At 40.0% G+C, this 27,756-nt stretch overlaps 2 protein-coding genes and 3 long non-coding RNA genes across 11 annotated transcripts; 1 reads left to right on the top strand and 4 right to left on the bottom strand.

Moving 5' to 3' along the window:
* Positions 1-1,360: 1,360 nt before the first annotated feature.
* LOC143424162 (uncharacterized) lies at positions 1,361-12,123 on the bottom strand. 2 transcript variants are annotated; one of them, XR_013101900.1, is made up of 10 exons: positions 11,998-12,123; positions 10,699-10,940; positions 9,552-10,013; positions 8,865-9,480; positions 8,454-8,675; positions 7,043-7,765; positions 6,086-6,165; positions 5,290-5,521; positions 4,349-4,782; positions 1,361-2,326 (listed from the first exon to the last, which is right to left on the bottom strand). It is a non-coding gene; the product is annotated as an uncharacterized LOC143424162 (long non-coding RNA). The 2 variants fall into 2 exon arrangements; XR_013101899.1 differs by having other exon boundaries at positions 1,365-2,326; positions 4,575-4,782.
* LOC143424158 (uncharacterized) lies at positions 2,686-27,211 on the top strand. The gene is made up of 13 exons (XM_076896058.1): positions 2,686-3,214; positions 19,141-19,309; positions 19,405-19,428; positions 19,500-19,615; positions 19,699-19,936; positions 20,115-23,312; positions 23,405-23,602; positions 23,998-24,688; positions 24,826-25,026; positions 25,423-25,557; positions 25,818-26,095; positions 26,495-26,692; positions 26,845-27,211. The coding sequence occupies exons 1-13, from the start codon at positions 3,131-3,133 to the stop codon at positions 27,084-27,086; spliced, it is 5,772 nt and encodes a 1,923-aa protein (XP_076752173.1). The 5' UTR covers positions 2,686-3,130; the 3' UTR covers positions 27,087-27,211.
* On the bottom strand, positions 12,198-13,223 carry LOC143424159 (uncharacterized). Of its 2 annotated transcripts, none has more exons than XM_076896059.1 (2): positions 12,926-13,223; positions 12,198-12,327 (listed from the first exon to the last, which is right to left on the bottom strand). In XM_076896059.1, exons 1-2 carry the CDS (start codon positions 13,120-13,122, stop codon positions 12,207-12,209), a joined length of 318 nt encoding a protein of 105 aa, XP_076752174.1. In that variant the 5' UTR covers positions 13,123-13,223; the 3' UTR covers positions 12,198-12,206. The 2 variants fall into 2 exon arrangements, with proteins under 2 accessions (XP_076752174.1, XP_076752175.1); XM_076896060.1 differs by lacking the exon at positions 12,198-12,327 and adding an exon at positions 12,442-12,517.
* LOC143424160 (uncharacterized) lies at positions 13,333-21,229 on the bottom strand. Of its 5 annotated transcripts, none has more exons than XR_013101896.1 (4): positions 21,105-21,229; positions 16,137-16,336; positions 15,640-15,834; positions 13,333-13,920 (listed from the first exon to the last, which is right to left on the bottom strand). It is a non-coding gene; the product is annotated as an uncharacterized LOC143424160 (long non-coding RNA). The 5 variants fall into 5 exon arrangements; XR_013101897.1 differs by lacking the exon at positions 21,105-21,229 and adding an exon at positions 16,664-17,068; XR_013101894.1 differs by lacking the exon at positions 15,640-15,834.
* LOC143424163 (uncharacterized) lies at positions 17,570-19,296 on the bottom strand. Its single transcript, XR_013101901.1, has 3 exons — positions 19,157-19,296; positions 18,594-18,855; positions 17,570-18,437 (listed from the first exon to the last, which is right to left on the bottom strand). It is a non-coding gene; the product is annotated as an uncharacterized LOC143424163 (long non-coding RNA).
* Positions 27,212-27,756: the final 545 nt, after the last annotated feature.

Here is a 27,756-nt window from a genome sequence, read left to right as displayed (position 1 = left end):
AAAAAAATATTAACAAAAAGAAAGAGGATAAATATATTATTGATTACCTTTCTGTTTGTGTTTTATAACTGTATACTATATCCATGCTGCATACTTTTCATTTTCATCGCACTGAACTGTAGATAATAGTGCATCGTACTTCGTATATGTTGCACTAATTACTGCATACCTAAAACAAAAAATCTATTAGATCATTCGTTCGTGTATTTTAAAGGAATACTTTTAAACACTGTTATAATAATAGTATCGGCAAAAATTCCTGGTAATAAATAGTTATTCGGCTCCCCCATGATTCATTGCGTTATTAAATCCAACTGCGACAAAGTTCAAAGAATTTGACAGTGATTACACCTGTGGCGTAATTGCGCTCGTATCGATTGTGTTGCGATCGATTGAACGAAGAAATCTCCTCTAACTATAAGGGCAAATGTGCGTTAATCACTATAATATTGTGGTGCGCGTGTTAAGATCTTGCCAATTCTGATTAAATCGCGCAGGAGTGACCACTGTGTCGTGCGCCTACAGTGCACGCGTAACGCAAACCTGTAATTAATGGGAGTAAACGGTCCAGCAAACATTGAATAATAATTGTAACCCAATATAACGCGAATTGCCATGTAATAATGTAAAGAGACCGAAACGAAGAGTTTTACGAAAATTAAGTACGAACGATGGTCTGATAACATTGCGGTTCTCGATCCCAGACGACATTAATTCCCAATCGGACGCCGGAAGAAAGGAGGACGTGTCATTTTTCAAAGGGAGGCCGTTAGGGAAAATCCCTCGATCATTTGTCTTCCGGCACACAAGCCGGAATACGTAATGGTTACTCGCAACTTGACGAATATGATTCACATTAATTACCCGCAGATTCTACTCGTACCGTGGAATCAGGTTGTTGAAACCTGTCGACATATACAGTCGGTGTTAAAAGTGAACGTATGTATGCCGTGTAGATAAAGAATTTATTTAAATACGTAACATAAACCCTAATGTGAAATATAGAAATAGGTAAAACGGTTAAAACAATCGCATATTGATACTATACTATATATAGTTATATAATTATAATGTAAAATATAAGTATTAATTTTTTGTACTTTACATTACAATTTAAAATTGAGGAGTTCATTGACCTCTTACAGGATTATTTTATGCAATTACTATTTTCAAGTTCACTTTTCACACTGACTGTATAGAAATATTGCTGATGTCCAGCGTGAGAAATTTCATAAGTGGAGATTTTATGCCGTTACTGTGAAACAACAATAATACATACGCGAAACGATGGCACATAATTAACTTCTCTTACGACTAACGTTACTCAACGTGAATAATATGAATTTTTGAAAGAGCGAGGAGGAAGTTCGCGATAACCTATTAATTTGATCGTTGTCGAATGTAATGAACACGATAAAGTTCATGGCACTCAATCAAACAAATGTCAGCTGCTACTTTTAAATAGCTACTGCCTTTACAGAGTTACAACTCTTTCGTTACGTCAAAATGAATTTCTAAGAAAGTAACGATGATTAAATCAGCCAGGAGAATCTTTTATCGCTCCATCGGATCAGCAAGCCAAGCTCGTCGGAGATTTCGACGCCTGAGAGACGCGTCGCATGCGCGCATCGAAATCACCGCGAACAGCCCGTCAACGCTCTACCGTTAAAGTCTCCGCACCGTGCTGCAACGATGAACAGCGCTCTCCTACGTTGATACGCTATTTTCCCAATTACACGAGGCGTCTGGATGTAAGCGCAATCATGAGATATCTGCGTCTATTTCGCTGATAACCGATCGATTCTCAACGCAACGCCCGCAAAGAGATCGGAACAAATTGCCAGGCCGACCGTGAGGCACATACCAGCCAGCTTGGAGCGCGAGAAAAGGGACATTGGATGGACGAAGAAGAAGAGGTCGAGGGGGAGCAAAAGGACGAAAAAGGGGAAGGTCCTTTGACCAAAGAAAAAGAAGAAGCAAAGGAAGGTGGAAGAAGGAGAGGTAGAGGAACGGAGCGGCGGTGAAAATTAAGGGAAGTAAATTGGCGCTCGATACGATTCCCACGAGGAGAAGAGAACCCGCCAAAAAGTAAAGGTAGCGTGAAGCGAAGCTTAGCCGACAAAGCTAACTCGGTTGGCCTAAGAAGAAGTCGAATGAGCGGCGTACAGTGCCGGTTAGCCAGACGGGAAGGATGAAGATGAAGAACGGCGGTGCGTGAAGATCTCCTGCTGTCAGTCGGTGGTCAACCGTCTCGGAGGAAGGACGTGGTGCCGCGTGTTTTCTGCCTGCTTCGATTATCTCACTGAACTGCTACGTTTCGTTCAACCTAAGACATTTGATAAACGTTTCTTAGTTTTTTCATCGATCATATAGGACACTGAGAATCATTGGTGAACGGTCGGGAAATCAAAAGTTGCTAAGTTGTTAGAAACACTGTGCTGTCTAGGTCTTACCTCTCCTCTTGATAAGGGGACCATTCGTTCTTGTGACTGATTGTTGAATTGGTGTTAATAAAAAAGAACAGTTTAAGCGTGTTTAGTTCTTTCTTGAAAAACCAAGGTATATTGGGGATTTAATATTAAAAAATAAAATAGATTTTGAGTCAGATGTAGTTATTTAGAGTTATAGAAAATGGTACGAACGAGATTCGAAATCGTTTAAAACTAGTACAAAAAATGAACTGGTTTTTTTCGGGTCGACCCATTAAAAGGTAAATGAGGAACGAGAAAAAAGGAATGCTGGCCGCGTATGAATATATCGGGAACTGTGCTTAACGGGACCGTTCTGGACTCTGAAAAAATCGTGCTGTTCCGTGACCTTGAATACCTCCGCGGCAACGTGAGAATAAACGTCTGCCTATGCGCGTACACGCGAATCTGCGATTCGAGTGGAGGCGTATCGACTTGATTCCCCTGGAATAAATTTTGCGTTCTATTTCTGGGACAATCGGTTGTAACCGTTTCGGAAAAGAAGACAGAGAGGTACCGTAAAGTTCGAGAATGAACGCGTCTCGAAAGGTTTGAGGCGGCGGCGACGCGATCCCATTGTCTTTGGAAGTCGAACGTGAGTGATAAAACGAGGAGCAAGAAACTGGTGTTTAAGGGAGGAGGCGAAGAAGAATCAATGAAAGATGGCTTCTATGTGTGGCAGCAGCAAAAGTTACCCGGCGATAAACACCGGCAGCTACTACAGACCGGGTGCTTATCCTTATCAGGTGAGTGATAAATTTAGAAATTCAATGCGCAAAGTAGAATTGTGGTACAACATTGGGAATGTTTGTGGGTAATCGAGTAAATGCGAAATACGGAAGACTATAAAATGTGAGAATTCACAATTTGTACATAGGACACGTTAAGTATAAAATATGAGAAATTAAGACATGATAATTTGAAATTCGAATATGAAATATCTTGAATGTAAATTGTAAGGGATTAACACATGAATATTAGGCATTCGAATGCGAGACAGACTAGAATAGAATAGTTTGACGTCCGAGAATTGAAAATTCTTCGATGATGAAGATTGATTATAATATATGAGAAATATACGAAGACATTATCACATCTGTTATCCTGGTCGCCGGATATTCGGATGCTTACACTTCGACTCCGTTATGATCCGTACCGGAAATCATTTTGACGTGCTTCTTCGCGGCGAACGCATTAAGCTTGCGAAGGAGGAACGTGACTGCATCTATTAAGGGAAAACCCGTTTTATAGTCAGCATGCGCAACGCAAGTAAAATGTTATGAATAATGCAACAATTTGTTGTTGGGTTCATTACTTTGGAAACATGGCATATTGGTTATGAAAGGAAAATTAAAACGTTCAAACAATTACGCCGCCTATAGGGGAGTTGAGTTACCTCTATCTTTTAAACAAACATTAATACTCTATTATACAAGCCTGCAGCACTAACAAACAACTTTTTAATGGAATTAGATCTTATCAGAAGTAAATAAATATCCAGACACTTTTGAACAATAACATACGCGTGCAAATGTTGTTTCATGGATAATTTATGCAACTGGCTCAAGAAGATACTTATTGACGATGAGAGTGACGAATAACGGGAAGAAAAACCGCTCCCACTCGTGCTCCACGAAACTCGTTAAAGATCTCTCGATGTCTGCTCGATTCCGTTGGTTTCCCGTTATTAATGAACGAAACAAGCAGAAATGCTTCCAACGAAGAGAAGCAACGGAAGTGAGAAAACGGACGAAAAATATCTAGAAAGATAAGAAATCCTGCAAACTTGGCAAAACCTCAAATCCACCTAGAACACTCATCACCTCCACACATTTTCAACGATGCTAGAAATAATTACTTGATCGCGACACGCGGCATACCTGAGCGTCATCCTCGAAGAAAGCTGTCTGCCCCGTCTGAAGACGCGACGAAATTATACAATCGAGCAATGTCCTGTTACGCGTTGTGACTGCCCCCGACTCTAAAAATTCTACCGTCTTGGTGGTCCACGGGGAACAAGATCCGCGGCGTTTCTTTCGATAGACGTAATTAAATGCGTCTCCGGCTGTGGCATAAAACAATACGAAATGGAGGGACCACACGTACCGGCCACTGCATCGCGGAAACCTTGGCCTTGTCTTGCATGAAAGCGTTACATAAGTTCGCCTCGCTTGGCCATCGCGTGAAGACGATGACGGCTCTCTGGTTTGTCTTGTTCCTTTTGCCTGTCTCGACCTGCCTTCTCTCTGCCACTTCGATCCCTTCGACTATCGCCGTATTCCTGCGTCTCAACCGCTTGTTCTATGGCAGCCATCTAAAATATGAACGCATTCGAAGTTAGAAGGACGCGGGGGAGTAAAGACACTGGGGTATAGTTCATGACGAAGGAGATGCATATTTCTTGCTTATGTTTATAGTCCTTGGTTACTCGCGTGTGATCTTCGTGCGAGTAACCCGGAGAGTGGGACGGTGGGGGGGGGGGGGGGGGGGGGGAGATAAACGTATTATGGGTTCGTGGTAATATATTCGTGTGTTTCACGAAATGTTTTGTCCGACTCTTTTATTGTTTATATGACGGTATCGTGTAGGGAGACAATAATTTAAAACTATGAAATATTGGATGTACCGATATAGATTTGTCACTTACTTACGTTTGTAGTCATTGATCACTCACTTACACATCATAACCTTATACATAAATATCTCCCTATAAATAATGAGGTTGGTGAAATGGATGATAATGGTCGGCCATTTTATTTTAACGGTTTCGTATATTCGAACTATTTTCCTATTATATTTTATTTGTAGCATTTAAAGTTACCTTATACTAATCGTTCACTTTGACCATTCGAGTCATATCAGCCGGTTCCGAAAATGGTTCATCCTAATTCGACGTCCGTAGCGAATCGCGAGGTACAAGTTGCTCATCCCCATTAATACCGCTCTCAAAAGGACTGTGCGTGGCATTCATCACGATAAGCGTCTATTTATTCGCAGTAAATCGACAACTAATAGAGATCCACACCGACAATCGACAAACGCACCGTTTCTATCTGTGAAATTAATAGCAAACGAAATAAAGGCAGACACAAATCGACACATCACACTGGAAAGAACAATTGTTAACACGATCTTAACGCAAACAGGTCTAGTCACTAACTAATCTAGAAAAACTAACATGGCGTCGTGGATGAAATTTCTTGCGCACGCGCAAAGCGATCAATTATTTTCAAATATATGAAAATAAGAATTAATTATGAAAGAGAGAGAATACGAAAAAACTTTAAAATTAATATATACCGATGCTGTATTATCTTCATCTAAGTTATAGTCTTCTATATATTCTGTGTAAAAGTTTCTAGATTTGTTTGTACATCAATCATAATTAATATAAAATGAATGGCTTTCCATTGTCTTTCCCAATCACAGAATTCGGACTCATGCATTATTCAACAGCTTCGTTACATATTTCCACGATATTCCGTTAAAATCATAGTCTGCGAACGACTTAAAATTGTGCAATTAAAATCCGCAATGTAATTAACGTTTTTCCACGCATCAAGATGAAGCACGATATTTTCTGCGTGTCATCGCGGTCAAAGACATGCGTGCCTTACCTTGTAATGTTCGTTGACCCTCAGGCAACAGATACACCATTGTTTCAGACTCCGCTTCATCCTTGTTTTCGTCCAGGCTCCTGTACGTACAAAAACGTCATCATATTCCTTTCCTCTGAGATATTCTAATTTTTAATGAGATTTAAAAACTGATTTAAGAAAGTGTAAGAGGTAGAAAGAGAGGATGCAATGTGATACGGTGCTTCGAGTGGCCTCGATCCTCGATACAACATAGAACCGATGATAACGTACGAATGCGAGTCACGTCGATGCATCTGATTCACGCAACAATGTCATCAACCTTGGCGACTACGATTGTCCTTAAGCTATCATACTCTGACAGCCCGAGTAATTACAGACCGTACGCGCCGCGTGTAACTCCGCGGGGAACAATCTGCGAATCGACAACGCGACGCGGCAAAGGGCTCGGTTATGATTTACCGATACACCGATATCGTTGGAACAGATAAGCGTATACCCGCTAATAATTTACAAACGAACCATCCGGTCAGGCAGAATTGGCTTGCACACAAAAGATTGGCGAAGCTACGGTTGTGTATCGGCGCAGTTTCCTTTGTCGACGCCGTAAGGCCGCGAAGGAATGCGCGTCCCAGACAAATCGCTATCAGCCGTAGCGCAACGCGGAGAGTAATGACTATAATCCCTTGGCTGATTTTTCATCTTCGCCACGCGGCGCGTTGTACAATGTAAACTCGCGGGAAATTGTCCCGAGAGATACGACGGGCGAGTTCCGCGCGGCCACGCATCAATAACTGCTGTTACAAACGGAATATAAACATCCACCCTTCGTTAATCCTTCGCTCTTGCGAGTACAATGCGACAGGGACATCCACTGCGTGCAGTATTCTTGCCTGAGAGCGCGCTTCCCTCTATCACACTTTCTCTTTCTTTCTCTCTCTCTCTCTCTCTCTCTCTCTCCCTCTTTTAAAAACACACCTCGAACACGGCCCTCAAGGATTCTCGAGGAAGAGAACGCCACGGCAACAAAGACCGTGATTAAAGCGGTGATAACAATGCTGTCGTTCATCTTCTTCTCGGGCTCCCCTGATTCCGGCCGTTACCTCGAATGCGCCTTAGGAACGACGACGTTGCTCGCAGCATAACGCCGCGACAACTCCTCCATTATCATCGTCAACGCTTCCCTGGTCACCTCTTCGTGTCTCCTGACAGTTCTGCTTCGTCTCCTCCCTTTTCTTTCTTTTCCCTTCTTCTTTGTCGCTCCATGCTTGGGTACCTGAGCTCGAGTGACACTAAATCCGAGGTGGCACTGACCTAGCTGGCAGCCAGCTAGGACCACCAGAGGTGGACCGTTTCACGGCTCTCCTGCTCGCTCGCCTCGGGTACTGTTATTTCACTGGCATACTTCAGACGGAATACCAAATGAATTCAGTCGGAGAAAGATTGGAGAAGCGGCGGGGAGGGACAATAATGAATCTGGAATACCATCTAGAGGCGGATAGAGATCGTTCGAAGAGATCAGTCAAGGTAGAATGGGCCTCGAGCGGTTCATCGTCCGAATTCTTTCGAGATTTTCTGAGGAAACTCTCGAACAGGTTTGTTGTGGGTTCCGTAATATTGCGCGTTCCTGATGCATGCCGTCACCCGGCTTTTGTCGATTAGCGGAACGGCTGTGACGGTGAGAAGGCGTCCTTCCGGAACCTGCAACGTGCTACGAATTACTTAATGAACGACGCAATTGAGGCTATAAGACAGGTGCAATAAGAGCGTGACATTATCTCACGTTCTTTTTTGCGGATATCAGCATTGGCATCATACATTCCACAACAAAACACGTGTGTCCGCTATGTTTGGTTTCAATATCTTTAATATATGAGTAATGACGAATGTAATAAATAATTTTGAAAAATTTATGATTAAAATCTGGAATGCAGGAAACAATTTAGACGCACTTTTATCTTGTCCGTTTCCGTGGGAAATATATCCGCATAAAAAAAAGTTCTTCGCTTCAATTTTAATAGCTACAGTGTTAAGGTACGCGCAAATTACGTGAGACTTCTTCCAACATCCTGAACAACAATTTTCTACACGCTTTACGGAAAAATCTTGATTAATTTCTCTCAGAAACCTTAACATTATACAATCATGTCAAGTGAAACAGCTGTCTCGAAAGATCTCACGAGATCTACAATCGTAAAAGCATGATTCAGTGTTTTGAATGCGGTTTCATTCGTCACGAGCGAGAAGTTAATTAGAATTCGTTGACTTCATTCCATTAGTGCGTTTCTTTGACGCGCGCCTATTACAGGAGAGAGGTCTAGTCGCTTGTACAATTATTCAACTATTTCTACATATAGAAAGAGAGAAACGATTGTAACAGAACACCTACGTAACGTTATTGAAGGGTGTGCGATGGATGCCTGCCAATTTTCCACGCGAATCTACATGCAAACGGCCACGGACGCAGAAATTGGCATTGATCGTTACGCAGCTATGCGGTCACGATCTTGATCTTCACGCGCACGCGATCCTTCATTCAAGCGGGATCCTAAGCATAGACTGTCCCTCTACTTTGCATATATTACAAGATATTTGCATTGGTTGACTCATGCTATAGGAAAACAGAATAATGAGTAGATGTATAATAAGATTAAAGAACATAAATAGTATAATAACCTACAAAAGCTATTTTTAAAAAATGTATCAGTTGTGTATACCACTACAATTCCACAAAATTAATTAATATACAACAATAAATAAATTCAATAAATTCAAATAGGATTTCAACGACATTAATTACTCTTCATTGAACATTCTTAGTTCTTATCCGATACTCCAATAACATAGTGTCATAGATTTTTTAAGTCAAGGTATAATTAAATCTCATCGTTAATGAGCCGGCAGGCGGATCGGGATAGAAAGATGACTTCGAGTGACCTTCCTTTTTGTCTAACCGCGATCACCATAATGGTAGACAGTTAGGTTCAACGGACCCGGATTATGAGTCTGTGGCTCTGCATATGTATCTGGACATCACACACCGTCCTGAAAATCACATTCAACTCATTGTCCACTTTAGCAGAATTCAATTACGTTTGTCAGAAATCGATCCAAGATTGCGATGATCGTAACATCAATTATTGTATACACATTACCAATGAGTCGTTTGTAATGAACCTTCAAACATCTAAGATTTATAGATGTGCTTACAACATATATAGCTGCTTTGGAGTAGTTTTTGCATCGCTAAAAAATTAACGATGTTATCTAGACACTGCAATATTGTTTTCCACTCATTGTCAGTTATTCACGTCTGTCTGCCGCTCAGGAATAATGTCAGAAGTAATTTCGCTTTAGTTTATGGAAATCAAGTTCTAGATTTTTACATTTAGGCACGTCGTGAATGATTGACATTCCTTATTTTTAATACGTCAAATAAAGACAACTTGTTTGTGACCAATTGGTCCAATTCAATTGCCACGGTTACCCCTAAAAATGTAACTGTAGCAGAGATGTTCTATACGTGGCGCAGGAGTTTCCGGGTGACCTGCACCGCGCCTGGAAATTCTGAGCCTAAGCGGCGGGGTCCTGAAAGATCCAGAAGGTCAACCTAGCGTGGTACATCACGACCCTGCGGTCTCCCAGTACTACCTTCCGCTTCATGGTAAATCAAGAGGAGGCGGAGATTCCGTGCTTCCTTTCCGCTTTACTTAGTGGAGGCGGCTAACTCGAACTAAAACGGTTATGAGCCCTCCCTAACTGTGCTGTCACCGTTAACGTGATTTCATTTTACGTAGAGCAATTTATATCGTTCCTTCACGTCCCATTAGACCCGAAGCGATGAGGTCAAGTGAAACACACGCGCGGTGCCTCGTTTAATATATATATGTATTGAGTAGAACACTTATTATGTTGTCGTTACGTCAGGGCCCAGTTAACGGATGAAGACCTGCAAAAATAATAGACTAACTGATTGACTTGCGAAGGATATCGCTCGTGAACATGTAATTTATTTCTCTCCTTGAAAGATGCCGTCAAATAGTGCAATTTGCAGAATATAAGATTGAAGGAATTATGAATTTTATAAAACTAAATTGCTTGAGTTTTGTTTCGGATATCTGATTCTTTCGTAATTTATGATTGAATATTCTGAGAATAAAATAATTTTGAGAAGTAAATAGAAAAGTTATGCAAGTTTAATGTACATTAATCAACTCTTAGAGAAAAAGAAGTTGAAGGTCGGCGAAGCTTATAGACATCCAAATCTCCTAACAATCAAACACAGCCTAATTGCAAGGGAAAAGTGTCGTCATACATTACGTGTACTCGCAGTAACGACAAGATTTCAGTAATTACCCACAGAGTTGTCGACGAATGGAATACCATGTACAAAAACAAACGTGCGTGTACAACAGTTCACTTTCTTTCTCAATGAAATCAAGACTTACGACATTCTGAAAGGTGAGGTAGAATGAAGCCCGTGTAAAAACAAGTAGTGCATGCGCTCTTTTTCTCAAGTCTCAATGGACGTATACACTTTCATTGTGAACCCATGTGAAATATGTTTTTGTATTGTATGTCATTTGTATTCATTTAGAACAAATGCAAATTACAGACTATATAAGATGACGAACCTTCTGGAATATCCTTGGTACATAGACGCTAAATGTCCTACGTGATCCCCGATAGCAACACGTAGATGCAAATGTTCAAATCGTTCCTAATATTCGAGGATCACACGCGTACTTCCGGTCACTTCTTTCGGTGGTGCGGTATCCGGTGGGGCAGCCTTTCTGATTTACAATTGAAGATCATGTTTATTCTGTAGGATAATCCACGCAGACTGACTCAGAACTCTTGATCAACCGAGTATTACCTGGAAATATTTAAATAATATAGTATCTCGATGAAAAATGAAAATGATGTCGTCAGAAATAACATTCCACAGATGTCTATTAAATGGCACTAAAAGTCACAAGAACTCGGACATAGAAATAAAATGGTATTAATCGGATGTAAAAGAAATGAGATTCTCAAGGGTGTTTCCAAGAAGTCTTCAGGCGCGGATATTATCCACACAGTCGTACGATCGTCTTCGTGGTTCGAGGGTGATTATTACATACTGGCGGCGAAGGGGATGAGCCTACAACACAGGGGAGTTTGTTGCTGGATACACAACTAACAACGGTTACAGCAATTACACGCGCGCCAAGGAGATCGCAATCTCTCGCGAGGAAGAGAATCCTTAAATGCCCTGAAACCTCACGACTGCAACCTTAATGGTCATTTATATGGTTATTGCCAAGCAACGAAATTTAAATTGAAGCACAGAAATAGCCTTTAATTGAATATCTCCATCGCAGTATCAAACACCAAGTAATTGGCAGAGATTCGTATCGCTATTTCATCTGCAAAATTTTGCGTAATTTTAAATTTATAATTGGGTACAATTATATATAGGAAACGATGTGAAATCAGAGAATAATGAAACAGGAATTTAATATAGTTAATTAATGTTAATAAATTATGGCTTCATTTAAGAAATTGCGCGGTTCCTTTTTTCAATTAGAGGCTAAATATGTTTACAGTATCACATGACCTTTGGCTCGTTCATTTATGACGAACCAAATGACGAACTAATTTATACGTGAAGCATTTATATCTTCTTCTATATGCGCATCCCAAATTCAAACAGGAAGATACTCCATCGCATACTAACTGCTATTTTAACCATTCATCCTGGATTCGTAATGATGCTATCATTATTTAATTCCAAACTGTGACTAGTGATTCTAATTAATAGATATAGGCTCATGTTGAAAATATGCCAATTAGCAGTTTATACATTTTAAACTGACATTACAATGATAATTCCTATATACATTCACAATCAATGAAGTGATTTTACATTTAACCAAAGTTATTGTACTCACAGTTCAGTGTATTCTTCAGTGAAAGCATAAAATCTTGGTTCATGAAAGGGAATCCGCTATTTTTAACAACTATTCGCTAACTCACTGAGTCTATATTTATCCCGAGTCTGTAATGGGACTTCGAACGAGTACCGCGACAGAAAAATGCGAGGTCTCGATCGGTCTACTTTTTGCTGCCTCTTCTCTTTACTCTTCCTCTTTGTTGAAAATCAAGTCGGGATGTATAAATGGAGGATGTGCGCGAATATATGTACAAATGCGAAACATTTACCAGTATAGGTGTCACTTGATGCACTGCGACTAGACGGATCCATTATACATGCAGCTTGCCTGAAATATTAAATTATGTTAGGACTCAGTTTATAGACAAATCTACAATACTTTGAAAAATTAAAATACAACTTTTTCACAATGTCAAAACATGCAAAAAGGTACGAAAATATCCACGACCGTAAAACCTTGCTCCCAATTTCCTCTTCTCGCCGTTAAATACCAATGCCTTCCAAACGAAACCTCTCATCTACATCAAATAAAACCGAAATCTCAGTAGAGAAATAAAGTGGAGAGCTTATAAACACTCTCCTCGAATTAAAATTCAACATCATGGAGGATCAGAGCCCCGGGAACCCGTTCGCGAAAAATAATTAAAGGATTCCAGCGATGTTAACGTCAATGTACTCTCCGTTACCCGCGATTGTCGATGCCCCGTCCGAGTGTCGGTTACCTTAGCGTTCCTTATCCTGAATCGGTTACTTTACATCGTGCCGGGTCTGTTCCGAGAATATAAAGAGCGGAGAGTGTCCGGTTCTACTTCCAATCCGATTCACCAACATTGAAGTCACTCTTCTGGAGAGGGCGTCGGATGGTCTAAGTCCAGCACTGGGCATTCTCGTTGCAACTTGTGTATCTACCTGAGAGACGTACGTACACGTTTCTAACGAGTCTCATTAAGCGAGACAAGGACGAGTTGCCGCGGTGCCCGTCCTTGAGAGATCTTTGCACCCGCGGACGCATCTTCTCCCGTCGCGTCTTCTTCGTGCCGCCCCTTTGAAGGCCGCGAAGTAACTCCGCCCAGGTCATGGACCACGCACCTGCGTCGCACCTGTACCAATGCACTTTTCTCATCTTTTTCCGCCTTGTTTCTTACGCACGTGCCTGTATACGCGGGTTGCTGCGTTGATTCTGGGCAATTTATTAATCTTCGCGCGCGCAATCAAGGAAACAATCCTTTCATTGACAGTTTACTCACTTGGAAGTACTCATATGGAAGTCGATGTCCCATATTGGTGAAGTATTCCTTAACTGTTATACACGCTATAGTATTTACTAAAATACTGCGTATGTTGATCAATTATTTTCCAACATTGGTGGTAGAATCTTGAGACTATCCTCTTGATGTATCACTGCAGTTAATAACATATTTCGAATACCTTCGCGGGCAACTTTGTACAGCCCAACAATCCAGCATTGCCCAAATGCCAAGGATGCCTGTACTTCGAAGTTGGACAGAAAAATCTGCTGGTTATTAATACCGTTACCGTTAAACGTTCCCCCATTGACGGGGGTCCATCCGATTTATCGGCTTTCATCGGTTCCATGATTTATGGACGTCCTCGCAGCGATGATTTAAAAGTGCCGCGTTGATCTCATGATAAGGAGGATGATGTATGGTATCGGCCCACGGTTCTTCTTCTTCCTGATCTTCTCTGTATTTCACGCGCAACCGTCGTAAGTGAAGCAATAAACGGACAGTGGTACCCGTTGCTTCTTCTTCTTTTTTTTGCCAGCAAGAAATCGTACGCGCTTGGTCCTCCAAATAAATTGTTCGTTTAGTTCGCAGACAGTGTTCGATGATGCATAAGACGACGCGTCATTAATCATTCGGTGAGAATGACCGAAGACAGAGACGTTGGACATATGAACCTGAAAGTGGAGATCGTTGAAATTAATTCCGGAAACTCAACGGTTTCATCGAGCGTGAAGGGGTAGAGTTCTGGTCTACGAGTGACGCTTTAATTGAGCAAGTTTCTTTAGTGAAAAGGTTCCGTAACAATTTATAGATAGAGCCAGGCGGTCTGCAAAACGAAGGGTAGATCCACGCTCGACTTCCGGGGGACGTATTGTTACGTTTAGCAGAGCAGTTTCGCGGTAGTGAAGCTAATGGCCTTTTCGAGAATCGTCTAGCTGTTACCACGCTTTGTGATCCACATAGTTGGATATGCTCGGTAACGTGGTTTAAGTACGGGCCACTAATTTTTCTTACAGTTCGCACACGTGTGTACGTATATCGAGGAACATGTAACGAGAGAGTAATGAATGGTCGAGCAAAAGAGCGTTCGAAGCTCCTACCATTAAAGAGCGCGCTGGTCTGGGACGACAAACAAGCGATCACGATTTTAAGCTGACTCATTCGATTCTCTGCTCGAAAAGAATGAGCTGCATTTAACGATGCGCTGGTATGGTAATCAATTTATGGAACAATCTTGACAACTGAATAACTTCATTTTCAAAAAATATTAATGGCATTCAAGAATTATTTTAAATTAATTAGAAACATGCTTGTATTGTTATTTTTTCCTTGTATGATACTTGTGGATAAATAAATGCAACCACCGAAGGGATGAGGATGAAACTCATCGCACGAAGTCAGAGACTAATATAAATACCGTTACAGGTGTTGGTTAATGAAGATTAAAAAGCTGACTCGATGGTTACACAGAAATTTAAACTCTAATAGCGACATATATTTCTCAAAGGAAAGATGAAGATCTCTAAATGCTCGAGGCACCTGTTAGCTCCTGTGAATGAAATTGGTCATTCGTTAGGCATTAAAGCGTTGAGGAAGCCTCGCGGAAGGTGCAAAGCCCCTCTGAAGGCGACGTATTTCTTTGTAATAAGGCAAACATTCAGGTTTCGCTTTGCAAAAGCCTTTTCAGGGCTAAAGCCAAACGAGCATCGATACCCTGTTGACGGTAATGGTGATTCTAACGGCGGGCTCTGCGCCTTCTGTGAGTCGCCGACAAACCTTCGTCCTTCAACGGAAATTGCATAGCTCTGGACGGCTCTTTTGCCGCTGTAACAGATAACGACCTACACATCGACCAATGGTTTTCATGAGAAACTTTTCTGAATACTTAATTCAAGCTATCGGTCCTACCGATAATTTATGTCAATTGCATGCAAAATGTTAAATGCAGAACTACCTCTCCACTTACAGAATATATTGTCAGATTTCCTATCGTTAAAAATTCAGAACAAACACAATGTTTATATTCTTAATGAAATCAGAATACATATTTCTCATTCTCCATTTAGCATATAGGCATACGAATTAAAAAGTTTGCTTACATGGAGATACACAAACATTCATTGTTAATGAAATACTATCATCATATGCAAACACTATCAAGGATAAGATCAGACCAACAAAAGATGTCTTAAAAACACACGTCCACTAAAGACGTTCGAAAAAAGAGAGGATGAGCAGATGGCCTTCGACAGAAGAGCACTGATGAAAACGGAATGCTCTTATCAAGGCGCTAATGAAGAGTAGCAGAAAACGAAAGATGCCAATTTCGCTACGACCAAGAAGCAAAGTTTCCATGAAGCAATCGCTATACTAAGCGATTACTCTTCAGTTACCGTTGCTGCAGCAGTTTCATGCAATGAAAATTCAGTCGTTGCCGTTCAGAACAGATTGACCCAAATTACAGATCACTATCATCTAGAGCATTCTAACGAGATGACGCTGACTCACGGAGAATCGCATAACTTAGCATCGCTGATCGATGAGTTCACGAAAGTCGGATCACTTTCAGATCTTTAAGCATCCACGACCTAAGGTTGAAGACAGAAATCATTTTACAGACTAGTCAATTTAGGGCAATACATATGTTTTTCTAATATTTCATTAATAATTCGCTGTAAAACTACTTACTTGGAATCGTTACTCAATGCATTGCAACATCAAGAATATTATACATATATATTCCATTGACACAAATGAAACAGCAGAAAAAGAATGCTGCATACGAAAGAGGAGCACGCAAGCAGTTAGATTATAAATGGCATCAAAACGGATGCAAATAATTTTACAAGGTGAACACTGCGTAGTCTTCATACGGTAAATTGAATCTCACATGGTCGAAATAAATAAAGCGTGACCACGATCCTGAGCACCTTTTCGTCCTCTTAATTTTTTCTCATTTCTCTCTTGTTCTGTGATGCTAATGAGAAAAGATAGCTGGCAATAAATCAGGAAGCACCGTAAAGAATGGACCTTTATGAGCACGCAGTCCTCCGAGCGATTCCACCACTTCTTTCCCGCTAGCTCTTTGTCCTGTAAATAATACATTGTGCATCATTTAACACATAATGGAAACACTGTTGCAATTTAAAACATACTCCCATGAAGTAATATTCTGAGAGATGTTATCTTAGCACTCTAATCACTCAAACTGCAAGACTGAAGGCTTAACTAAATCCTACAATACAAATATAAATATTGCTACCAAAAATCATTTAATATTCAATTTCTGCTCCGAATCAAATCAACCTTACATTACCTTTTCCATAAAAATCGTGCAAAGGTTCACAAAGTATAGCGGACAATTTGCCAGGCAAATCGAGAATCTTCCATTCTTCGTGTGAAACTAAATCATCCCACCCTTGTATCGTGGTTCCAGCAGACTAATGCCCTCCAGCGTATATTCGAACACACGTGACCATCTTGATGACGGGCGGGACGTTAACACGTGTGCAGTTAGCACGGGCATTGTGTCGGAAAAAGAGCGGGCAGGAATGGAGCGCGATACTTCTCACCGAATCACGACATCGATAAACCTTTAACGGTGCATCGGAACAACGGTTGAGATTCTTAGACGGTGGATTTTCAATCCGATCCGCCTGGCGAACCAGCAATCTAATCGTATACACGCTGTTTGGGATTCGATCATGTGTGCTCGATACACGATTTTAGCGGACGTAATCCCTACGGGGATGATGATGGTGTCCGCGATTAGATTGGTCCGTTGTCGATACATGCTGTTGGATGGTCGTAACGCTTGTCAAGAACGACTCTGTAACGGAAATGTTTGGTCACGTTCGATGGTAATACAATAACATAATTTACTTCGATAGGCTCTGTTGTGGTGTTAGATAGGACGATGGAACGTTTAGTCCTTACAGATCTTGGACTTCAGAAAAGGAAACCTTGAATGGAATGGGCACTTCTGGGCCCCATCGAAGAAGATTGCTGATTTTTTTATTTTTTAAACTCTTTATAGGATTAGATGACTTGTTATATTAGGAAGCCATTATTTTATGACTCGAATATGTAAATTGAAAGAAATATGTTTCTAGGCTTTTATGGTCTATTAAAAGTTTAAATACTTTAAGATTATTCTTTCAAAAAAGAAGTTATGTCAGTCAGAAAAGAAGAATATGATATGAAGTACTATTGTTCTTTTCTGAAACACCACCATGGTATACCACAATGGTGTACCAATAACCCACAGAACCAATCAAAGAGACTATCCGAGGGAATCATTCCGTAAACGTAACATAGTCACGTTTTACTCCCTCAGCATTGTATCAATCAACTCATACGTATTCATATGCAGCTGCCATCACGACAGGAACCAAAGCGCTATGTATCCCAATAGAATAACGATATTCCACTTACGTAACAGCGCGTTTTTGGAGAATTCAGCTCCTCGTTTTTAGAGGCAACGACCTCAGCATACACAGACAAGATTCTTTACTGACACGACCATGAGGTTTCTATCGTACTCTGTGAGCGTGAAATTATTTTTCACCCTCAATCAAGTCATTAACTTCGCATCAACGTCAGACTGCGTTGAATCCACGTTAGATCATGTCAGCTGTTAAAGACTATTTCTATCGATGCAACCTTCGACTGTACAGATATCAAAAAGTTAGTTTAGAACTATTGGCACAACAGGCCAAGCCGATATTCCGAGGTAATTGTTTTAATCTCCAGGGTTAATCCCCTTCATTGTTCCGGTATTTGTAGAACGACCTCGAAGTTTAATCATGGAACGTTTTTCGTTCCAAGTATCGAACATCGATTCAGCGATTTCACGCATGGCTTCTGTGATAAATCTTAGTGGCAACGGACCGTGACAAATGTTAGAGCATATTCCATTCCGTCGTTGCATTTTCTCATTTTTCAGCTTTTAGTAAGAATAACGTCGAGACGGTCCACTTATCGAGCCTCGCAGCACTCTGTTTTTCTTTACGTCAGTTATGTGTGCCATCGCATGCAGTTAACTTCCTTGAAACTGGAGCGTTTTGTATTCTCTATGTGTATAAGCGGTTTTGATAGACTTTTTACATGGTAGAACACTGCGTTCTACGGTAAAAACTGATATTATGGCGAGGAATAGATTAAGGTCACTTCTGCTTCAGATGAATGCTAGCTGTAAAGTAGATTAAATCGATAGTTTATCAATTTCCACATTTGCATTAATTTTATAATTATAATATTTCTCTTGTGATACTTTATTATCTCGCGTTACCGAATTTCTGGAGTGCTTTGAAACAGCTCTTAAATTATTAAAGAAAACATCTCTTACTGAAGTTACAATCTTCATAACTGGTTTCTATCCATCCCAACAATTGCATTCCACGAATTGCTGAACGAAGTGATATACTAAGTTTTCTGTATGGTCCCACCTGCCGCGCTTCACTTTGGAAACATTTTTCCGTTTCTTTTTTTCTCTTCAAGCATTCCTTCCCGGCGCCAGTACCGTTACTGATATTACTGTACACCTGACTAAATTTATTACGCGTTCCGATTATTGAATCACAGCGGTTAGTTGGTCAATAAATATATGTCTGCCTTGGAAAAAATCTTAGCCACACTTAAGTCATTACCATTACTAAAAATTACCTACTTGTCCTAACATTTCTACGTAATAAATAAAAGTTTACAGTAAAGCGACGAATAGAAATTTTCATTGTAAAAAATGGAGATGCGTTTAAACTAAATGATAATTCACTAAATAATGATAGTTTTTAACAATAAAGTAAATTGAGATGTCTCCTGCTTTTTAATAGAATTTCTGTTATCGACAAATAAATATTACTGCTAAATGCGAGCTTATTGTTTTCTAATTATAGAATGATTACTACTTACCGCCACGTTCAACATGGTCAAGGGTTTCACCACAACAAGCGAAGAAGAGAGGTAGCACTAAATGGAAGGTCGGCAGCGCGATGTTAATTGTCTCTGCCATGCTAGTATTAATTGCCGTCTTCGCGATTGCAGGACTTGCGTTATGGATGGGAGGTTCGTTCATGCTTCATAATGATGCGTACCCTACCTGTAAATATTTTACATGAAATGAATTGGAAGATATTTATTGAAAATGAAATTTGTTTCAGCCCTTCGAACGGATTCGAAGAATGGTAAGTATTTATTTTAACTGACAACTGTGTAACGTCACTATAAGATGAAGTAAAATACTTAATATTTTCAGCGATCGTTGGATTCGCCTGTACTTTTAGGGTGTCTAAGGGTGAGAAATATAATCCAATGTTGAAGTTAAATACCAGCATGGTGTTCCGAGAAAAGGAACGAAAATATAAAAATATAGTGAGTGTAACAATTTCGCTACGATAGTTTTAAAGCCATAATCAAGAGACTCAATGATTTACGGTGTTGGTAATATGTTTCAGTTCGAATTACTATTTAGAAGAAGCGTCTTAGGTACAGCCTACAAACAGACGATCATAGACAAATTCGAAAGCGGTATTCTGAAGGTGTTCTTCAGGGTGTACCTAGACAGAAGGAAGATACCACGATCGATCACGAACGTCGAGGACACAATCGAAGACATTATCGCAAAAGAGACGTACTCATCGTCCTCTTTGTTCAAGGACATAGAACTGGACCTCACTAGTATATCAGTAAAAAGTGAGCATCCATTAGAATCATAATTAAACGACTATTAATTTATAACTGTATTTTTTTTAATTCTATAAATTATAATATGTGCATCATACTGTTCATATCTTTATCTACCTAATTTTGTTTGTCTTATTCAACATTTATATTTATATAGAAATAAAAAACTGCATTTATACCGATTTAGGACTAAATCAGGAGGTACCAGGGAGTCAAAAGCAAACGCAACAGAAGAACGCAATGATCACGAAAAACGGTCTTCTACGGCCCAACAGAAATAGTTCTCTAATCACCAGCTCGAAACCAAAATCGAAACCGACCAAGATCGAATCCACCGAGCCTGAAATTGACTTCAGTAACATACCAACGATCCAGGGCACTTACAAAGCATCGAAAGTGAACATCACTTCTCTCAATAAAGCGAACTCTACTCAGGAGTCCACTACACTTGAACCAGACGCAAGAAATAATACCAAAGCATCGCTACCTCAAGAACAAACTACGAACAAACCGACCACTACGACAGAAACCACTGAAACAAATCAAGGTATGACTCAAACGACCAGTAAACCGAAGGAGAAAATTAATTATACCGTACACACAAATGAGTCATCCTCCGAAGCAAATTTAGAGTCTGCTGCTAAAAAAGTTGTTACGTCTACCGTTTTGACCACTCTGGTCGAAAACGACGATCGTTTCAAGGATTTCCACAAGCCTGACTTCGAGACATCGCCGTGGAGACCTATCATACCTGGATATGTTAATACAGAGCTAAAATTGTTGCCAGATAATGTTGAAAAGACAACAAAAACGAACTACAAAGTGAATTACAACAATGCTAATGTCGAACAAACCATTCCTGAGACAACAGTAAAAACTCCTGGTTATAGTGTTTCAGAAAAAATTGAAGAATCATCAACAATTAGTACGAAAACAGCAGAACCACCGGAACTATTAAATTTATACGTTGACGTCCCTGGAATGAGCACCTTCGACTCTGACGAAACTGATTTCCCGAGAGACAGGATCGTTCCTCAGGAAATGGTGAATTTTAGGGTAAACGGAAAGTTTAAGAACAAAATCCCGGGTTTGTTAGAAGACGGACAGATTTTCACAGAACCAGCGCCAATTAGATTAGATGACAGAAGACCAGACATAGAAGTTGCTGGCCAGTTACCATTTGAAACATATGACGTTAAAGTTAGAACGTCCTCCGAGCCTGAGCAAGCAGAATACTCCTTTACAAAACCTCATCGATCGACAAATGAGAACGATACAGGTTGGCGAGTCCCTGGCTTGCAAATATCGTATGGGATGATGAACAGTGAATACAAAGACTCTGTAAATACAGAAAATGGCACTACTAAAACTTCTGCGGAGTCCATCAAAACGAACAAAAAGAGGATAGAACCAAATGTTGTTAAGGATAAGGATGGCCCAAACAATTTTCTACCTTTGATTAGTTCCAGTACTCCAAGATGGACCACTGAGAGGCCAACTCAGACGGACTTCAACGAGGAACCAACCACAAAAGTACCTGCAGTAGGGGTGGCAGAACCAGTTACGGACGTGGACGTCAATTTGGAAGCGAGAAATCGATACCCAGACATCCCAGCCATAAGTAAACAACAGGATAACGCTTTGCAAGATAGAAAAGTTGATAAAAATGCGCAACAACCCGTCTACACCAGCTACAAAACGCCAGATTTGAATGGAGCAGGAATGAGGCCAAGTTTAATTGAGAGCTCCGGGACTCTAAAGCCGTTCAGGCACACGATACCTGTGGACAAAATTACTTCCGTTGTTAATCACGACAAGAATGACAAAAAGGATTCCCTGAAGCAAGAAATTAACACTGTGACGGATAGTATAACAAGTGGAGAACAGAAATTCACTGAAACCAGTAGGCCAGCCACAGACTCGAACAGCCAAGTGAGTAAGGAAAAAGAAGCAATAAAAGTATTACCAGACAATTTGAAGGAAGTTATTGAGTTGGAAACGTTTGACGCAAAACAGGATAATAACAGTGACTCTGAAGTAAGTGTACCTACGAAAAATGCAAAGATTGAGACGTTCGAACATAGGGAGTCAACTGAATCAAATGAGGAAAGTGTTATAGATGATGACAAACTTTTGAAATTGAGTACTACCGAAGTGTACTCGGAGATGATACATCCTTCATTCAATAATATAGATAAACTAGTTGTAAAGGACGAGGAAAACAAAGAATCACCACCAGAGAGATTAACACCCAATGTCTCAAGAAACTCCACTTTCATCAAAATCGACACGTTGAAACATACCCCTGGAGAAGGCGCAGAAGACTCTAGTTCAGCAGAAGATGAAACAGATATTAAAACTGAGATGGATAATTGGTCTTCTAACGGAACTTTATATCGACCACCTGTATCTATGGAAATTAGGAAAAAAGTCTACAATGACACCCTAAAGGCTTATGTGGTGGAGAATTTGGTTACACTTGCACCTGCCAAGAGCAACACAGGCGTGGGAAGGCCTGTAAGACCGAGACCCAAGATCGATAGGGAAAAAACAATGAGAATAGAAGACAGATCTAATAATCGGAGTTCCTCAGAGGATGCTGCGCTACTAGAACAGCTTTTTGGTGTGCCTGGTCGCGATAAAAACACGACTAAACGTGACTCGTCTAATCATCAAGGCTCTGCTATGTTTCATTCGAGTGGAAACGATGAAGAAGAACATAGTAGAGTCGAGCAGATCGTGGAAGTCGTGACGTCGATTAGCACTAAGGTGTCCTCCAACTTTAAAGGAAACCCTGTCGTGTTCAAGTTCGTTGTTACCAATTCGACCTCCCTTCCTATGATACATACAGAGTCCCACGAAGAAGCACCTAGTTCTCAAGTATCGATGCCTGAAAAGTTACCCATTAATAATACTAAAGAAGAGAATCGTTCGTTTAGAGATCAAGTTTTAAATAAAGGAGTCTTAACGTGGACGGAAAAAACTCCACAGTTACCATCAACGGATGTGCAAACATCGGACAGAAAAATTTCGACAATTGAAGAAAACCGATTTATTCTGGAGAAACTGAAGCAACTTGCGGATGTTGGAACGGAAAACGAGCCTGTGAAGAGCAAGAATAATTCTAGACCAGGTACTGGAATGTTACACTCTCATGCGTCGAATATAAAGTCGAACATGAAACCGGAAGATCATCGACCGTTGCCTGATTTCTCTAAATTAAAAGAAATCGCTGATATTGCTACTGGAAACGAGACTCTGATGAACTCGAGCGCAGGTTTCACAATGACTCGTGATGGCGTTGAGATATTCACGAAAATCTTAAATAAAATGGAGGATCGTACCGATAAAATGATATCCACCACGGAACAGAATCCGGAAGCTGGTAATGTGAATCTGTTAAAGAATGATCTAATATTATAATTGATTTTAAACATAATTTTTAATTCTAATCGGATATATCATATCTTTCCATAGATCATTGCGCTGGTTTTTTGTGCAGAGATGGTAAATGTTTACCCTTCAGTGGTAGATGCAACATGTTAGGAGAATGCTCGAATTCAGAAGACGAAGCGAATTGTACGTGTGCTGATTTCCTGAAAGCGCAACTCTTACATCAGAAGATTTGCGATGGTGTCGCGGACTGTTGGGATTACTCGGATGAAATGGAATGCGGTATTTATTGATCATGTTGTCATGTAACGAAAATGATTAATGACGTTGTTTAACTGTAATTATTACAATAATGAATTTATGTAATACGCGTTGTTATTTAAAAAAAAAATAGCAATAATAAAACTGTGATCTGAACCAAATTTTTGTAGGCAATAAAAAGAGAAATAAAAATTGGTAAACCTAATTTGAAGTGTTTATGCATTACTTAAAAGTGTGTTATAATTCTTACAATAAGTACGGAATGCACAACATAGTTTTACACTGTACACAACAGTATGAACAAACTAATTTAAAGCATAATGATTTACATACAAAAAGATTGATTTACATTAAGAAGTTCGCTGCTACAGCTCCTTCGTACTATGAATTTATTAACTTTTCCAATCTCTTATTAGATTGGTGCGAAGAAGGTCAATTCGTTTGCGGTACCAGTCGATCCTGCATAGATCAAGATAAAGTTTGCAACGGCTACACTGATTGTCCCGGAGGAGAGGACGAGAAAAGGTGCGCAGCACTGATAGAAGACGATTCCCTATTAAATTACGAAAAAACGAGTACTCTTACTGAAGACGAAAATAATTCTGGAACAACAATATCCAAAGATGATCATCCATCATCCCAAGAGCCCGCCGAAACAGAATCAACTACTAACAAGGACATCTTTTACGATCAAGAAGCAGTGGAATCCTCAATCTCAGAGTCAACCACCTTGCATACGTTTAAAGATGAAATCCAGTTAGAAAAAATAATAAACACCAAGGATGAATCCGCGATTAAAGAAGAACCATTTGTTGGGAATCGTGAACGCACTAACGTCTCTGGAAGGGAAATATCTTCGAAAGCGAAGGACATCATGGCTCACGGAAATTCAATCCACGTAAGCACGAAAAATAGTGAGAAAATATCCACAATCGACGTAAAGAAAGAGATCAACAATTACAATGAAAAGGGTTACCTGAACATCCGAAGGAATGGAAAATGGGGGAAATTATGTGTCAGCGGAATGGATGATTTGCTGCAGGAAAGGCAAGCTGCTTGGACTATTGAGGATCTCGGCAGGGCAGTTTGCAAGGCGATCACTTATCAGTAAGTGTTCCATAGAAACTATATTTATATCATATGCGTAAGGTGTCATACTTCTTCATAGTTCGAAACATTCCTCCTGCTTCTGCAAATATTAAAAACATTTAACACTTATAATTTAATGTGAATATCCATATTAGAGATTACGAGACAGTGGAGAAAATATTAGACGAGAATCCAACGTCAGCAAGATCATACTATACTTTGTCGTACAACGAGAAACCCACGGATAAGACGATCCTGACTTTCAAGCCTTCCGAGTGCCCGAGCGGCGAGATTCTCAGGGTCAAGTGCAAGAACCTTGAGTGCGGAATAAGAACCCAGGCTCCGTCCCAGGCCAGGTACACTCACTGAACCAGTTTCTCATAATTATACACCGACCGGATCATTTGCAAAACTATTTGTATACAAATGCGCATGGGGATAATGACCTGCGTCCCGTATGCCTCGGCAATAATAATATATCGGTCGCAATAGGAAATTACCAACCGTTTGTATTAAATTAGAATTCGCATGATCGCTATCATTTGAGACCTTCAACAACTGTACTGTGACGCACTACTGGAGGCCATAAAATATTATTCCTCTTATGCCAGAAATGCAAATGTGTCGGTGCACAGTCTACAAAAATAGTTAACTTTTAAGTAATACAATGAACCATTGAAAAAGAAATCAATAAATTTCACTTACTTAACACAGATACATTGAAACAGATCGAATGTTTCGCGATATTGCAGAATAGTCGGAGGTGGAAGCTCTTCGGCCGGAAGCTGGCCATGGCAAGTGGCTCTGTACAAGGAAGGCGATTATCAATGCGGGGGTGCTCTTATCAACGATAGGTGGATTTTGTCCGCAGCGCATTGCTTTTATCAGTGAGTGGATCAATAGTAATACATAACTAGGAAATAATGCCGAATAAAGGAAGTAAAATTTTCATTCCATGAATAGAAAATTTTGCAGAATAATTTAGTGCTACTAAAAACGCATGATAATAAGACTTACTCAGAAGCATCTGTTTTGAATTTCCAAGAAACATTCAAGTTACTTCTTGACGTCTATAAAACTAAAAAGGGGTCTTATCCATGAGATACAGTTGATGTAACGATTAGTAATGAAATACTGTTTCTAACAGTGCACAGAAGGAGTACTGGGTTGCGAGAATCGGAGCGACTCGCAGAGGAAGTTTTCCGAGTCCTTATGAGCAGGTATTACGAGTGGATCATATATCTCTGCATCCCGATTACATCGACAATGGATTCATAAACGATATTGCGATGCTGAGGCTCGAAGAACCAGTAATATTCAGCGATTATGTGCGACCAATATGTCTTCCTCAATTGGAGCCAAAAAGTGGTACCACGTGCACAGTAACTGGTTGGGGGCAATTGTTCGAGATCGGAAGGATATTTCGTAAGTATAATTTTGCAATCCCTACAATAAAAATCTTTGCTGCATAAGCCGGTCGCACTTGTTTTTAAAACAAAACCAAAGAAAGAGAAATGTGTATCGTCAGCGAATGTTCCAACTAATATTTTTAAACATTCAAGAATAGTAAATGTTTTATCATTTCTTCCCTTTGTGATATCCTCTTCAATTGTGATACCAGCAAATTAGATTGACTCTGGAGTGTACCAAAGCACGTAGAATGTTCTAAGTTTGCTTAAAATGTAGAAAATAAACGCGGCTTAAACTGTTCCAAAATACCTAGAAAAATGAAACATTGTCAGACAGGATGTTTTAGTTAACTAGGATACGGACGTTTATTCTTCGTAAAAAGATACTGGTTAATAACGGCTTTTTATTGAACAGCGGATACCTTGCAAGAAGTACAACTTCCTGTAATCTCGACGGAGGAGTGTCGAAGGAAAACACTATTCCTTCCGCTATATAGGATCACGTCAGGAATGCTTTGTGCAGGATTGAAGGATGGCGGAAGAGATGCTTGCTTAGGAGACAGTGGTGGACCTTTGGTCTGCTCAGGATCTGATAACAAGTACACACTTCATGGTAAACACATTTGCATAAATACACAAAACATTACAAAGAAAGGGAGAAAATTATCAATTATGTTACAAACAGTATTAAATGTTGGCACGCGTCAACTGATACACAGTTGATGAATACTAGTTGCATTAAAATCGTATGATTCTATTCGTCAGGCATCACTTCGAATGGTTACGGTTGCGCCAGACCTGGAAGACCCGGAGTCTACACGAAAGTACATCACTATCTTCCATGGGTCGAATACGTGACCTCGAGAGAGGATATTCGATCCTCTATAGCGTCTTGTAAGGGCCATCGATGTCCTCTGGGCGAGTGTCTGCCGAAATCTCGAATATGCAATGGATTTTTAGAATGTTCGGACGGTAGCGATGAACGTAATTGTCCTGTTAATTTGTAGTGAAAAAAAGACTGATCGTATTCGTATTTATTTGCTCGATCAAACACGTTAAACGAACGAATTAATCAAAGAGTCAAAACGTAATTGAAAAGTAGTCTGCACGTCGTAAACAAACTATTATCAAAGAATAAGTAGAAATATTAGTAAAAACGTAGGTACTGAAATTTTAGTCCATCTTTGAAAACTATTGTAAAATTTTAAACGTTCGTTAAATTAATATAGATGTGCAATATATAGCTAGAATCAAAAGTTGTAGATAAATGTTAGAGTATATCGAATATCAGTGTACCAATATTAACGATAATTGACAGCACTTTAAACACTGATTTGTGCTCTTCTATGCAATTATCTTTACCTTTGATAATTAACATTAATTTCATATGAGTTACAGAAATAAATCTACTAATAACTATGCATTAGGAGGTTGTTCACGACTTGATTCGTTCGAAGGTAACACGAGCAGTCGTGAGGAATGGTATCTCTGAGTCACTCGCAGTCGACTCAGAAATACTTGCTAGCATAGTAATATTTAGACGAACCTGGCATTCCGATTCTTTTGGAACGGTTACAAAATGAATCTCAAGGCCACGTATATCGTACCCATTAACTCATCAATCTCTTTGTAAGTTCGAGGTTTTCTAACGTAACGTTGTATATACATACATATATG

This window comes from Xylocopa sonorina, chromosome 6 (genome assembly GCF_050948175.1).
Source record: "Xylocopa sonorina isolate GNS202 chromosome 6, iyXylSono1_principal, whole genome shotgun sequence".
NCBI classification, from domain to species: Eukaryota; Metazoa; Arthropoda; class Insecta; order Hymenoptera; family Apidae; genus Xylocopa; species Xylocopa sonorina.
Note: the sequence above shows the minus strand (reverse complement) of the source record. Positions and strands in the feature narration are given on the sequence as shown.